We start from the raw sequence: 15318 nt of genomic DNA on the forward strand, positions 1-15318 counted from the left end.
CCTGGTCCTCGGCTTAGTGCAGCCTGGAGTGGTGCATTGTGGGAAACTCCCAAGTTCTCTTCCCGCCCCCATCCTTCTCCTCCTCCTCCTCATCTTCCTCCTCCTCCTGTCCGTCCTGTCTCTTTGCAGACCGATAACAGCCCGGTTGGTGGGAGAGGACCAGCCTGGCCCAGTCTGACCCCGGGGACAATTCCTGGTAAGCATCTCATCCCTCAGCCGCCTTTTGGCACCTGCTTGATGGGGATGAAGGGAAGTGGGGATGGGACCTGGGACCGGGGATCCAGGAGTGGGGGGGAGCTCCGGGACGTGCGGGTCACAGGAAGGGCTTCTCCTTTTGGGGGCCGAGTGCCTGCACCAACCACCTCAAGGTCACTGGGCTTAGGAGAAGAGAAGGGGGCGCTGGGGTTAGGGTCCTCCTCCTCCTCAGGCAGCAGGCAGAGACAGCTGGACCTCGGGACCCCTCCCCAGCCGTAACTGACGGTCTGCCTAGCACAGCTGAGGAGGAGACAGGAAGAGAGGGCAAGAAGGAAAAATAAAACCCGGGAGGGTGCTTGGGGTCCTGGGAGGGGAGAAGGGGGGTCAAGGGGGAATGTCAGGGAGGGGCAGGTGTGGTGCTTTGTATTTAATGACGTCATTCCGGGGTTAAAAATAGCCCTAGGTGGGGGAGGGTTCTTGGTCCCCTTTCCTCCTCCTCCTCCTCCTCCTCCTCCTTTCTTTTCACCTGGAGTTTCTGGAGGTCCCCCCCACCGGAAACCTTAGCTGCAGGACCCTTCCCTACCTCTGAGCAGAGCAGAGCTGGTGGGGTGCAGGGGACAGAGGGAGAAGCCCATTCACCCCTCGTTCTAGAGCTGACCAGAGGAGGGGGAGAGGCTTGGGGCCCCCTCATCTAAATTATGAGGGAGCAGGCAAAGGGGGGAGTCTGGGCTCTGGCCCTGTCAAAGCCTAAGCTTTGCCTTTCAAGGTGACCTTCAGGAGGCTCTGTAGGGCAGAGGCATGGCTTGTGCCAAGGCTGAAAGATGGGCTGCTGGCAATGGGCCTCCGTCCCCTGCGTGGAGGCGAGGAGGCTGGGCCCCCGGCTACTCCCAGCATGGAAGCAGGAGGCCACGGAGGGGCTGGGCTCGGGGGCAGCCCGGCAGGCAGATTGCGGCCCTCGGCCAGCTGCACTTTGGGGAGCTCTTGGTGCTGAGGTCACCCTCTGAGGCAAAGCTTTTTCCCAGAATGCTCCCGGGCCAGGTCCTCTCAGCCCCCAGTCTACTCCCAGGTTCCTCCCCGACTCTCCCTGCCGGTGCTGTGCCCAGGTCTCAGGCCTATGATGACTTCCCCTCCCCCCCCCCCCAGCCTGGGACCACACTCCCAGCCCCCAGTCCCTGAGGCTGCCTCTGTGGCCCCTTGCAGGGGCCGGGTCACCATGGAGTCAAGGCGGAAGGAGAGGGCCTACAGGGAGTAGCGGGGGAGGGGGGCTGCTCCCCTGCTGCAGGTAGCTGCCCTGGGGACAGGCCAGGCCGGCAGGAGCTCTCAGAGGAGAGGAGGAGAAGCCAGAGCAGATGCTCCCTGACTGTGGGGGGGGGGGGGTTGTGGGTGAGGAGCAGGAGCCCAGAGGCCCTCAGGGATGGGGGGGGTAGGGAAAGGGAGAGGGCAGGCCCTGGGAGGAGAGTGCCCTGCCCTGAGCAGTGAGCCTGAGCAGTGAGCCTGAGCAGTGAGCCTGAGCAGTGAGCCCACAGAAACGGCCGCTGGCAGGGACAGGCCAACCCAGAAGTCTAAGCAACCGGCTTCACGTCTCAGCGCCTCATGTTCTAGTCATTCTATTCTCAGTTCTCTTATCTTCCAAGTGGGGCAATAACGGGGCCTCCCAGGGGAGGGCCGGGACACGGCCCCAAGGAGCCCCTGCTTAGCCGGCCCTCCTGGAAGCCTCTGCCAGGCTCACATGACTCAGAGCCCAGGGTGTCTTTTGGCCTAGGGGCTGAGGATGCCCCAGAAAGCTGATTTGTCCACGCCCCCCTCCCAGGCCAGGCCAGGTGCTCCCCAAAGCCCGATCTAAACGGGAAAATGGACCTGAGACAATTACAACTGAGCGGGGCCTCAGTTATCACACCTGCAAAATGGGGTAATAATATCGGGGTGCTTATTCTGCTGGGGGTTTTGAAAGCTCTGTTTCAGTAAATCTCTCTTGAAAGGGCTGTGGGAGGGGATCCAGGGCAAACAGGGGTGCAGGAGCCCCAAGGCTGATCTTGTGAATACCCCCCTTAACTGGCACCCCTTCCTGTTGTGAGGAGCCTCCTCTCCTCGTCCCATGCTCCCCCACATGCCTATCCGTACACAGGGCACCTCTTCCAGCCTCTGCCCTTTTCATACCCCCCCAACACACCTGACATTCTCACATGGGGGCCCTCTGTCCTCCAGTGCCCCCATTCAGATTATTCTCCCTCCTGCTCATTCTGTAAAACTTGCCTTTGCTGCCTTCTGACCCCCCCCAGTTCCTACACCCTGAGGGTTCAGACCCTGCCCCCCCAGCTCCTACACCCTGAAGGGTATAGGCCCTGCCCCCCAGCTCCTACACCCTGAGGGTTCAGACCCTGCCCCCCAGCTCCTACACCCTGAGGGTTCAGACCCTACCCCCCAGCTCCTACACCCTGAGGGTTCAGACCCTGCCCCCCCAGCTCCTACATCCTGAAGGGTATAGGCCCTTCCCCCCCCAGCTCCTACACCCTGAGGGTTCAGACCCTGCCCCCCAGCTCCTACACCCTGAGGGTTCAGACCCTGCCCCCCCAGCTCCTACATCCTGAAGGGTATAGGCCCTGCCCCCCAGCTCCTACAGGTTGGAAGGTATGGGCCATACCTCGATTGGCTCAAGGTTAAGAGTATGGGGAACCTCTACTGGTACCTAGGACTATAGAGCTCCCTACCTAAAAGGGGGACCAGCTGGAACATCTGGGGAAACAGGTCCTCTCCTGGGCTGAAGCAAAGTGCTCGGCAGAGAGGTAGGGAGCAGGGATGGCCGAGGGCCAGCGTCCCCCCCTTCCCCCCTTGCGAAGGAGTCTGCCTTGGAGAGCATCCTCCGGAGCCCAGTAGGGCTCAGTCCCCCCCAGGCTCCTCTCAGCTGCCCCCAGGCTCCCAGCTGCCCTTGCCCCGGCAGAAGCTCTGCCAAGGATTTCGGCCAGGACACTGGAAAGCCCGAAGGGGCGAGGGGTCTGGCCATTAAGGCAAGAGCAGCCCTTGGCTCCTAGTCCGGCGGAGCAGAGAGGCAGGTCAGAGGTCTCGGCGGGTGCCAGCGATGACTCACTCCCTGCCTCTTCTCCAGGTTCTGGGCCATGCCCAGGGACCCTCTGGCCTGAGGCACAGTCGCGCTCCTCCAGACCCGCCCTTGCCGATCCCCGAAGTCCTTAGTGAGGCCGTCCAGGCTAGCCCAGCCCAAATGGAGGCCAAGGGGAGAGCCCCTAGCGGGCCCAAGCCTGAGTCCAAGCCCTCCACAGCTCCCGCGGCCCCCTCGGCAAAGGCTGAGAAGAAGGAGACTCCAGAGAAGAGAGAGCAGCCATCCACGCCTCCAGCGCCCCCCAAGAAGGCCCAGGCGCCCGCTGACCCAGCCCTACTCAACAGCCACAGCAACCTGAAGCCCAACCCAGGAGGCCCGGCGGCCCCCAGCCCCCCTGCCGGCTCGGAGCCCAAGGGCCCCGGAGACGGCGCCGAGGAAGAGGGAGCGGCCTCCCCCGCCGGAGGCCCCGGCACCTTTGAGAACCTGAAGCCGCTGCTCCTGGCTGGTGGCGTGGCCGTGGCCGCCCTGGCAGTGATTCTGGGGGTGGCTTTCTTGGCCCGGAAAAAATAATGCTGCCCCTGTGGGGAAGGGGGCGTGGGGGTCGGCAGCCCCCTGTACAGCTTCTTTGGAAACCAGTGCATGCCCGGGGAGATTCTCTGTTGTAACTATACATATATACATATTCTACATCCATATCCATATCTATATCTGCATAGAGACAGACAGCGGAGCGGCTGGCTGCTCAGGCAGCAGGGAGGCCGGCAGGGCTTCCGGGGGGCCCCGGGATCCTTCTGCTCCCTGCAGCGCCTCTGAGAGTGTCCCTCCTTCCTGCTTCTCGCCTGCCAGGCCCTTCCCGGCCCCCACGTTGCATCGCGCACGCCTTCTCTCCACCCCGGTGTACAAACCCCTAACCGGGCGCCCCTCGCTCTCCCCTCGCTCTCCCCTCGCTCTCCCTCAGCTCCCCGGGCGGTCCCGGCACCTGGGGGTGGGAACGGTGAGTCAGGTCCAGGGGGGCTGGTTCCAGGACAGGCTCCTGTCACAGGGAGTGGGCGGGCCGAGGCCCTGGTTCCCCCGCCTCCGGGACAGAGCCCGGTGGGACCTGGGGGCTGCTCCTCTCTGTCAGGTCGTGGCTAGCTGGGCTAGGTGATGAGAGGAAGGGCGCCGGTCCTGGGGAAGGCTGGCAGAGGCAGGAAGTGCCAGGCGAGGGGCCTGACGGTGACTCCCAGCCTGGGAGGGGCTGGAGGGCTTTGGGGGGGCTGACAGCTGCCCTGCCCAAAGGGGCGTGTGTACGGCCAAGCTTCTAGGTCCTTGTGCCTGTTTGGGGTGCCTCTGTGTGTCTCCGCTGCCCATTCCTGAGGATGCCACAATAGCCACGTGTGGCCCAGAGTCTTCAGACATTTATCTGTCTCCTGGAGCCCCCCCCCCAATGTCCAGAGCTTGGGGAGTCCTAACTTCGCCCCCCCCCCGCCCCCCCCTCGCACCAGGACCTCTCCTCCCCCCTTCCCCCGGGCAAAGGGCTTGGGCAGAAGCAGCTGGGGACCAGGTGAGCGGGGGAGCAGCTTTCGGGGCCCCTCTGGGGCTAGATGCGGGCGCCCTTGGCCTCCACGCCTCTGAGCCCCGCCTCCAGACGCCTCCTTTGCCAGACCTCTCTCTGGGTGCCAAGCGGAGGCTGGACAGCCAGAAGACCCGCAGAGCTGGGGGGAGTCATGGACCAGGCGGGAGCCTGAGGGAAAGACGGAGGGCAGGGTGGGGGCGACGGTGAGCCCCAGGTGTGGTGGGCGGTGGGGGGGGCGGACTGGAAAGGACCACAGCCGGAAGTACCGTCCTTCCCTGGGAGGTAGGGAGAGAGAACCGCCTTTAACCCCCCCAAAGGAAGGGGAACCAGGAAGCAGAGGAGGGGGAGAGGGGAAGGGGGGAGAGGAGGCAGGGAGGAAGGGGAAGCTGGGGGAGGAGAGGCCGGAGCCCAGGCTGGCTGCCCCGGGCGGGAAGGGCCTGCCTCCCGTCTCTTGGGTGGGCGTTCCCTTCCCCCGGGGGTCTGCAGAGAGCCCCCCCAACCGTCCCAGAAACAAAATGTTGGGGGTGCGCGGTGGGGGGACCAGCCAGCCTGGGGGCGGGGCCAGGAGCTGAGGGAGTCCCGTCGGGGCCGAGGAAGATCCGCCGATCCCAGCCCCAGTGAGCCGGCCGGGGGTCTGCCCCCCCCCAGCTGGGAGTTCTGAGAACTGGCCGTCCCCCACCCCCGCCCCTCCCCGCGTGAGGGTCACCACGCCTGGCCGCAGGAGGCGGGCGCCGCGTACCTCGGACAGCGCCCGCCAGGAAGGAGGGAGGCCTCCCAGCTCCGGCCCCGCCCACCCCGGCCTCCTCCCTCCCCACTCCCCCCCCAGCCGCTGCAGCCCCCCGCGGGCCGTGACCGGCACCCCGCCCCCCAGTCTCCTCTTTACTTCGACTTTAAACAAGCGTATACATGCAATAATGCCGATAGACTAGAAATACTAGATTGAAATATAAGGTAGCCTCGAGCTGCTGCTTCTCCCGGCCCCGCCCCCCTCCCGCCGCCCCTCCCCCTCCCCAGCGGAATCTAGTATTAGCTTCTCCCCCGCGGTGTGTGTGAGGGGGTGTGTGTGCGCGTGCGTGCGCTCGCGTGCCTGAGTCCGTCCGGGCGGCGCTGGGCGGGCGGGCTCTGGGGCGCGGGGGCCCCGGGCGCGGGGGGCTCGAGGTGCCGAGGATTTGGCCTCCGGGCGGCCCAGAGCGAGTTTGTCTGAAATAAACTCTATATTGTCTAAGTCGGGAGGCTCCCAGATCTGTCCGCGCCCCGGGGGGGGCGCCCGCGCCTGAGACCGCCGCCCGAGGAGGGCCGAGACCGGAAATGGCGGCTTCCGGGGAGCGCCCCTTCTCTCCGTCCCCGGCTCCAGCCGGCGTGGGCCGCGTCCCTCCGCCGCTCCGAGCCCCGAGCGGATTGTGTGACCCGCTGGAAGAGCCCGGCCCTGCCCCCCCCCCGGGGGGGGAGGGAACCTGTCCGACAAGCTCGTCCCCCTGGGCGCGAAATAAATACCAGGGGGAGGGAACGCTGAAGCGTAATCCCGAAGGGCTTCCCAGAGGAGGCGGGCGCCAAGTGAAAGCCTCCCCTGATGGGAACTCGCCACCTTCCAGGGCCGCCCGGCCCCCGTTGGGAAATGCCCCGTCCTCGGTCCCGGCGGCCTCCTGGCTCGCCCTCACCCCCCTTGCTCCCGGCCGCCCACCGGCCCCACTTCAAACCCAGGAAAGCAGCAGAAATGCCCCTCCCCGCGCCCTCCCATCTCCCGGGCTCATTTGGAGCGGCCTTCCTCCGGGCCGGCCAGGGCCCTCCTCTTCCTCCTGCAGTGGTAACCATAGTGAACGTGGCCCTGATGCTTTCCAAAGTGCTTCACCTCACACCCCCTCCCCCATCTGAGCCGCACAACAGAGTTAACGGGGGTCCATGCTGTTATGCCCATTTTACAGACAAGAAAACTGAAGCTGAGGCAGGTCGAGTCATTTGCACAGCCGGTAAGTCAGAAGGCCTCGTGAACCGGGGGAGAGCCAGGGAGAGCCGGGTTGGGAGGCTGGTTTTCCCTGCACTGAGTCAGTGAGACGGGGCCCTCAGGTCAGGGGCAGCTCCCGCCTCTCCAGGCAGCTCTCTGATGGCGGCTCCCCCCGTTTTTCAGGGAGGCCTGCACTTAAAGCCCCTGCTCTAGGTCTGGCTCCTCCGTGCTAGTGAGCTTCTGCAATCCGCACATCCCTCCCGCCCTTCCCCCACCGTCCCTGACCTCTCTGGCCACTACCTGGCAGGTGCTGACTGTCTCCATCCTCCCTGATTTGTCTGGAACCTCATCACCCAAGGACAAGCCGTTTGGGGACCCCAGATTCCATATCTAAGGCAGTCTGGGCCAAGAACTGCCTCTGTCACTAAATAATTGCATCCTTTCCTTAAGTACCTGACCAAACGTGCTCTCTCCCCTCCCTCCCCTCTGCTTCTCCGAGTTACACGTGGCCAGCCCCTTCTACCCCAGGAACAGAAAACAGCGCTCCAGGTGAGGGCTCATACAGGCAGAGTGGACTGGAACTATTACCTCCTTCTGTGGACTTTGCTGTTGCTCCAGATAAAGGACTGAGGCAAAGTGAAGTTAAATACACGAACCGTCCCTGCTCACTTTGCTGCATCAGCTCATAGAGGTCACCCCCAGTTCCTCGGAAACGGGCCATTTTGTCATTTGTGAGAGCTCCACAACGTCCCATCACGTTCACACATCACACTTTTGGTCATTTCACCCCCGCGGTTTCCAGTTTGGGGCCACTCGGAAAAGAGCCGCTAAATCCACCATCCGTCAAAGAGCCGCTAAATCCACCATCCGTCAAAGAGCCGCTAAATCCACCATCCGTCAAAGAGCCGCTAAATCCACCATCCGTCAAAGAGCCGCTAAATCCACCATGCGTCCATCTACCATCCACGTTTGCATGTGGAGTTTTGCCTGACCTTTTGCAGGGAGGGAGCTGGGAGTTTTATAGTCCGGTGAACGGGAGCACCGTTCTGAATTGCTTTCCGGATCCCGGACTAGTTCCCATTCATTACCAGTGGGTACTGGTGCCTCCTGCCCCCCAACATTCGGCGTTTTCCTCCTTTGTCACTTTTGCCCATGTGATGAGGGCGCGGTGGTGGCTCAGACTTTGCATTTCTCTGACTCCCGGGGATCTGAGCCTTTTTCCTGTGGCTTTTGATGGCTTTGGAGGTCTTCCTTTCATAGCCTTTGACTATTTGGGGAAACGCCTCCTAATCTGATCAATTTAAATCAGGTCCATTAAAGCTCTTAATAGGAGACCTTTCTCAGAAAAAGATGACCACAAAGTTTTGTTTTTTGTTTTTTTCTCCAACCACCTATTTCTTTTTTAATTTTAATACCATTAAATTCGTGCAAAATATTTTCAGCTTTAAAATCAAAATCCGCATTATATTTTTTTAAATAGGTAATCAGGGTGAAGTAAGTTGCCCTTGCTGACACAGCTAATGAGTGTTTGAGTCCACATTTGAGCTCAGGTCCTCCTGATTCCAGGGCTGGCATTCCACTGTGTCACCTAGCTTTCCCTCTCCCCATCCATAAATCAGAAAGGTAATTAATTTCTTCCGTGTTCCACTAATGTCACGTCTTATGTCTGCTTTATATATCCTTTTGATGTCTGTTTTGGTAGATGACATGAAATGTAGGTCTATACCTAATTTGTGCTAAACTACCTTCCAGTATTTCCAACAGTTTTTAGTGAATCCTTTCCCCAGTAATTGGAATCGTTGGGTGTAGGGTGAGTTTGGCTTTTTATGCTGCTGAATTCATTTCCTTTTGTATGTTATTGTTCAGTCATTTTTCAGTTGTATCTGACTTTTTATGACTCTGTTGGGAATTTTCTTGGCCGAGATACTGAAGGAGTTTGCCATTTGTTTCTCTAGCTCATTTTATACATGAGGAGACTGAGGCAAATGGGGTACAGTGACTTGCCTGGGGTCCCACAGTAAGTGTCTTAGGCCAAATTTCCCTGGTTCCAGACCTGACGCTCTATCCACTGCCTCGCCCAGCTGCCCCATTGTTGTGTATCTAATCAGTTCCGACTGACTTCTTTATTTGTTAATTGCTGCCAAATAATTTTGATAAAAATTGCTTTGTAATAGAGTTTGTGAACTGGTGCTGGGAGATCCTCTTCCTTCCCACTTTTCTCTTGTTACCCTGAGATTCCTGACTTTTGGTTCTTCCATATGAATTTCTTCACTGGTTTTTTAGCTCCATAAAACAGCCCTTTGGTAGACGATCTATTGGCACTAATGGGGATTTTACTGGCTTTTTTGTTACCTGAGCTCAAGCTACCTATGAGCAACCATTATTTCTCCAGGAATGTAGATCACCTCTTGTAGTCAGTTCCCTCTAGTTCCTGGATGAATCTTGGCAGACACACTCCCAAATATTTTATAGCTTTTGTAGTTATTCCAAATGCATTTTCTCTTTCTCACTTTTCCTGGTGGTTTTCTTGGTTACACACAGAAGGTTAATGATTTGTGGATTCATTTTGTACCCTGCAAACGCTGCTGAAGTTACATTTCCGTGACTTTTTTGGTTGGCTGGTTAGTTTTCGAAAACATCGTGATTTCATCTGTAAAAAGCGATCACTGTTTCTGCTCGTTGCCGGCCTCCATTTCTCCCCCCTCCCAAGCCACTTCCCCAGGAGCCATGTGGCACCTTGCCAGACTCCAGCGGTGCTCCCGAGTGGACTGGACTCCGAATTAATGCTGTCTTTCATTCGGGCAGCTTCGCAGTTCTCTCAGGGTCTCCGTTTCAATTCTGTAGAAAGAAAACAGCCTCATTCTCTGCCTTCCCCTGGACGCCTGCCCCAGACTGGGCCAGGCCAGCCCACCCGGCTGTTTGCCACCTTCTTTGTCCCCCCTCCAAGCCTGACCCTGTCTCCATCTCCCCCCTCCAAGCCCAAGCCCATCTCCACCTCCCTCCTCCTTCTTTTGGGGTTCCCATCTTGGTTCTGAGTGAGCAAACAGCACCAAGAGGAGATAATACCCCACAAAAGGAACCCACAGATAAAGGCCCCCCAATGGCAGACTGGCTGGAAGGAGAAATGGAGACCAAAAGCCCCAAGGCCCCCAGCGCCAAACTCTGGATAGTGATGGGCCCTTTGTGGAGGAAGCAGGAGGCTTCCCCAGGCCTTCCCAGGTAAGGAGAAATACTGGAACTGGGTTGGGGGGGGTGACATAGAGACCCCATGGGAATGGCCAACCTGCCTGCCAGACTGAGGAGTCAGAAGCCCCTTGGCAGCCCCTTTTCTCCATCCCCTCAGCCCAGAGGCTCCAGAGAAGGGGTGCTCTTTGGTTTCTTTGGGTTATGTGGGCCTGTCCCAGCCCTAGATGGGGAAGCTCCCCAGGTTCAGCCCCCAGCCCTTCTCTCTCCTCCCTCCCAGAGCCCTCAGCAAGTCAGGCAGTTCTGTCCCCAAGCTTCCTCCTGCCTCACTGCCCCCCGGACATCTTTTCCTTCTTCCCATCTGCCTCTCGAGTGCAGTCAGCCCTTCAGAGCACGCTCCAGCTTCTCTCCCTCACAAGGCCTTCCCTGTCCTCCAAGGGAGGACTCTTTCCCACTAAGGCCTAATAACCTTGTGACAGGACCAGAGGTAGAGGTCAAAGAGCCAGGATCTGAACTGGGTGCCTGCTGATCTCTGCTCCACAGGAGTCAAAAGAGAGCCTGACTCTGCGGACTCTCAAGCAAGTCCCTCCCCACTTCTGGGCCTCAGTTTCCCCAGCTGGATCGGGCTCTATCCTCTCTGAATTCTGTCCCAGTGGAAATGATTTCTGATTCTAGAAGGCCCAGAGGGGTGAAGAGCCTCCAACATCACAGCACAGCAGCCAGGGTTTGAGAGCACCTCATAGAAAGGAGCTTTGAATCACCCTGGGAGGTGGGCACTCCAAGCAGAGGGCCCCGGGTGAGGAAATGCCCAGGGACGCCCAGCCCAGAAGGGTCCCAATGGCATGCCAGCCCATGGCCAAGCCCCGCCCCATGTTGCCCCCAAGAAAGCCCAGCTTGGAGCTACAGCCAGCAGGGCAGCATTCCCTGCTGAGAGGAGAGGAAGGGAGACCCAAAGGGCTAATTGGCCTCTCCTCAGGGAACAGGTTGAGCCTCCTCCCCTCCTTAGCTCTGGTGAGCTTGGAACCATTTCTGGAGCCACCTTCACCTGCCCGCCACTGAACTCACCAGCGATTCCCAACTCCGACCCTTCAGAAAGTATGTTCTGTGACAAGTACTAGGTAAGAGTAGCAGTGGTTCAGCAGAAGCCTCTGGGCCCCATCTGTGCTTTACTACCAGCCAGGTGGGCAATGTTTAACAATCAGCTCTCTGAATCTGGAACTCTGCCCCGAGGGCTGGCAAAGTGTGCATACCCTTGAGCCAGTAGTGACATTACTGGGTCTGTGTCTGGAGAAAATCATAAAGGATGGAAAGGACCCACAGGAGCAGACATGTCTGCAGCAGCAGCTCTTTTTGTCGTAGCAAAGAACTGGAAGAGGCGTGGATGCTCATCAGTGGGGAATGGCTGAACAAGTTGTGGTACATGAAGGTAACGGACTATTATTGTTCTATAAAAATGATGAACAAGCTGATTCTAGAAAGGCCTGGAGAGTGAAACAAGCAGAACCAGGAATACAATGTACATTGTAGCAGCAAGCATGGGCGATGATCAACTGGGAAAGTCTTCCCAGCGGGTCAGTGATCCGAAGCAGTCCCAATAGACTTTGGACAGAAAATGCCATCTGCAGCCAGAAAAAGATCTGTGGAGATTGAATATAAATCAACACACACTGTGTTCACTTCTCTTTTCTGGTATTTTGGTCTTGCTTTATTTTGTTTTTATCTCTCCCATGGTTTTTCACTTTTATTCTCATTTTTCTCTCCCGACATGATTCATAAAGCAATTTATATTCAAAATAAATAAAATTATTACTATAAAAAAACCAACCTGCTCTCTGGGCAAAAAGAAATATATATATAATAGGAAGGAAGGAAGGAAGGAAGGAAGGAAGGAAGGAAGGAAGGAAGGAAGGAAGGAAGGAAGGAAGGAAGGAAGGAAGGAAGGAAGGAAGGAAGGAAGGAAGGAAGGAAAGAAGGAAAGAAGGAGGGAGGAAAGGAAAGAAGAAAAGAAGGGAGGGAGGACAAATCTTATTAAAAGAAAAAAATGAAGGGACTATTATGTTCAAAAGTATTTGTAGCAGCACATTTTGTAAAGGCAGAAACTGGAAACCAAGAGGGTGGCTCTCAATTAGAGGATATGCATTAAATAATCATTATGTGTGAACATGGGATCAGGAACGAGATCCTGAGTTGTCTCGTGGGAGGAAACTCCATTTATTAATGTAACTAGGTACTTTTTCTCCAACTTAGTCTCACTGAGCTGCTAGAGCTGGATATAAGTATGATGGGATATTATTGTGTCCTAAGGAATGATGAAAGGACGGTCATGGGATATGTTCTATAAGAAGGTTCTGTGATGAGCAGCTGCAAAGCAGAGATCCAGTACAATTCCAAAAGACTTGGGATGGAAATTGCCATCCGAATCCAGAGAAAGAGCTAAAAACTGAATCTAGATCAAAGCACAGTATGTTTACCCTTTTTATTGTTGTTTTTTTTTTTTTCTTAAGAGTTTTTTCCCTTTTGGTCTGATTTTTCTTGCACAATGTGACAAATACGGAAATATATGTAGGATTGTACATATTTAACATCTATGAGATTGCTGTCTCAGAGAGGGGGAGGTGGGGGAGGAGGGGAGAAAAAAGATTTGGAACATAAAATCTCACAGAAATGAATGTTGAAAACAATCTTTACATATATTTAGAAAAAATAAAATACTCTTAATGGGGGGAATGATAAGCAGGTGGATTTCAGAGAAGCCTGGAAAAGCTTACATGAACTGATGCTGAGTGAAGTGAGCAGAATTATTGTACATAGTAACAGTAAGATTATGTGGTAACTATAGTAGACTTAACTCTCCTCAGCAAGACAATTCCAAAGAAAGAACCATGGAGAGCGAATGCAGAACAAGCATACTGTGTTGTTGTTGTTTTTTTTCCACTTCCCCCCCCTTTCTTATAGTTTTCCCCTTTTGTTTTGATTTTTCTTTCACAATATGACTAATGTGGAAATATCTTTAATATGATTGTATAGTTATAACTTACATCAGATTGTTTTCTGTCTTGGGGAGACGGGAAAGAGAGGGAAAGAAAAAAAATCGGAACTCAAAATTTTTCAAAACTAAATGTTGAAAACTCTCTTTACATGTAATTGAAGAGAAATATATAATATTAAGTGGGGGGGAAAGAGTGAGAGAGAAGTTGAGATTGGGAGAATGAGCCTGAGCAGGTGTTATACCCAATGAAAGAAAAATCACTCAAGAAATATTAGAAACCACCCAGAAGGAAGTAAGAGGGGCCCCGGAAGGGAGGGCAGGGAGGGCAGTACCTGAGAATGTGTTATGTATCTTATTCCCCTCCCTTCCTTCCTATCTATTCCTCTTTGCCATTCTTTGTGTATGCAAATCCATTAGGTTTTGTTGGTGTTTCTCAAGTACCAGACAAAATAAAAATCAATTAGTCAAGGATGGCTGGGTGAGTGTACCCAGGCCTGGAGGGCACCAGGAACCACCTTTGGCAGGCTCTGCTGGCCATATCAGGCCAGAGTGAGCAGAGCTTCCCACAATGCTCCCAGCCTTCTACAAGGAGAGGAGGAAGTGAAGCTCCCTTAAGGGAGGAAGGACTTGGCCCCCTGCCCCCTTGCCTGCAGGGCTGCCACACTGGGCCCTGCCCTTTGGCTCCCAGTGATTTCACAACAGGCCACTCAATGATTCCCTGATAGTTTCTCTCCTTCTGAACCCTGAGCTTTCCAGGAGGCCTTCCATGTATGAAGGGACAGTTATCCTGGATTATCTGGGCCCCTAGGGAAGATGAAGAAGGTCAGAGGGCCAGGGGAACAGCCTCCATCTGTCTGCTCCTTCAGCTGTGGCTCTCCCAGGAAGGGGAAAGAGAAGCAGGTTCTCACTTGTCTTGAGAGGCCAGGCCATTACTGGACCTTCTCCAGACCTTTCTCCTGCCCAAACACCAGGATGAGGTTTCTGTTGTAACGGGAAGAGAGAATGCCTTGAGGTCAATTTGGGCCTGAGGTTCCCAAGCACTTCCAAGGTCCTCTCTGCCCAGCAGCCCAAAGGAAAGGGGAGACAGCATTTGAGTCAAAGGAGCCAAGTTCCTTTTCCAGGTCAGACCCCTGAGTGGTCTTGAGTAAGTTTCTAGATCTCAGTACCCCATCTATAAAACGAGGTGCTGGGGTGCAGTCGTGTCTGACTCTTCATGCCCTCATTTGGGGTTTTCTGGGCAGAGATACAGGTTTGCCATTTCCTTCTCCAGCTGATTTTACAGATGAGGAAACTGAAGCAAACAGGGTGCAGTGACTAGTCCAGGGTTACACAGTTTGTAAGGGTGGCCAGGTTTTAACTCGGGAAGATGAGGCTTCCTGACTTCAGGCTGGGGCTCTGGGCACTATGGTGCCCTCCAGTAAAATGAGGCTAGCTATTAAATGACCTTCAAAGTCCTGTAGCTCCTAGCCCAAGTTCCTCTGCTAAAGAACCAACTGGATGGTCTCCAGAGTGTGCTGGCGTGGGTAAGCGTTCCCATCCCTAAACCTGGAGGTCGGGAATGAACAAAAGGAGGAGGGGAAGGGAATAGTCCCTGGTGTATCCTTCCTTACTGCTCAGCCAGCCATGTCCAAGCACAGCTGGAATCCCGGGCTCACTTCTGGGAGACTGGATAACCTGGGAATATCCAGAGCTGGGAACCCAGATGGGCACCCACTAGCTTATTTAGCCTCTGCTTTGTGCTTCTGGCAAAGAGAAAAGCAATCCCCCCCACCCTCACAGAGCTTATATTCCAATTGTCTGGGGGCGGGAGGGCAGGGCTTTGAGAGGAACTGGCTTTTCTCCCAGCAGCAGCAGGCTGGAGGCCCCACCTTGGGAGAAACACCTTAGCTGAGCAGCCAGACCAGGTGGAGGGTAAGCAGAGGGCCTCAAACCCAGCAGTGAGGTGGGGAAGGGGAGGCAGGGGAGGCAAGGGAAGTAGGGGAGGCAGGAAAGGTAGGGGAAGACTTCCCCTGAAGAACGGGGAGATGAGGACAGTTTGTTCCAGCAGCCAGAGGAGGCTTAAGCAGGCCCTTGCTCAGACATCCAAGATGCCAAAGGCATCTGCTGCATCCTGGGCCATCCCCCCCTACCCTGTGCTGCCCTTGGACTGGAATGGCCCCGACAGAGAGAGTGAGGCTGACACAGAGGGCTGCTCTGACCTCTGGAGTCCAATGCAAGTTGAGACACCACCTGTGTCATTGGTGCTCCTCAAAATGAAGGACAAACCACAAAGGGATTCTCCCAATCGAAACAGAAGCAAGCAGGGAAATGGGACAGGCATGGCCTGAACCAATCCCAAGGCCCAGACAGCCAGGCCAGGAAGTGAAGTGGCGGAGGCTGACCAGGCTGACTGCACCCCA

General features: G+C 56.0%; 1 protein-coding gene and 1 long non-coding RNA gene across 2 annotated transcripts; both read left to right on the top strand.

The window, feature by feature from the left end:
* Positions 1-4984, top strand: CEND1 (cell cycle exit and neuronal differentiation 1). The gene is made up of 2 exons (XM_074272703.1): positions 1-196; positions 3299-4984. Exon 2 carries the CDS (start codon positions 3413-3415, stop codon positions 3818-3820), a length of 408 nt encoding a protein of 135 aa, XP_074128804.1. The 5' UTR covers positions 1-196; positions 3299-3412; the 3' UTR covers positions 3821-4984.
* Positions 4985-5162: 178 nt separating this feature from the next.
* On the top strand, positions 5163-11622 carry LOC141545590 (uncharacterized). Its single transcript, XR_012483081.1, has 2 exons — positions 5163-9966; positions 10474-11622. It is a non-coding gene; the product is annotated as an uncharacterized LOC141545590 (long non-coding RNA).
* Positions 11623-15318: the final 3696 nt, after the last annotated feature.

This window comes from Sminthopsis crassicaudata, chromosome 6 (assembly GCF_048593235.1).
Source record: "Sminthopsis crassicaudata isolate SCR6 chromosome 6, ASM4859323v1, whole genome shotgun sequence".
NCBI classification, from domain to species: domain Eukaryota; kingdom Metazoa; phylum Chordata; class Mammalia; order Dasyuromorphia; family Dasyuridae; genus Sminthopsis; species Sminthopsis crassicaudata.

What these genes read in the sequence shown, in the direction of transcription:
- CEND1 (XM_074272703.1), top strand. Translation starts at nt 3,413, where the DNA reads ATGGAGGCCAAGGGGAGAGCCCCTAGCGGGCCCAAGCCTGAGTCCAAG.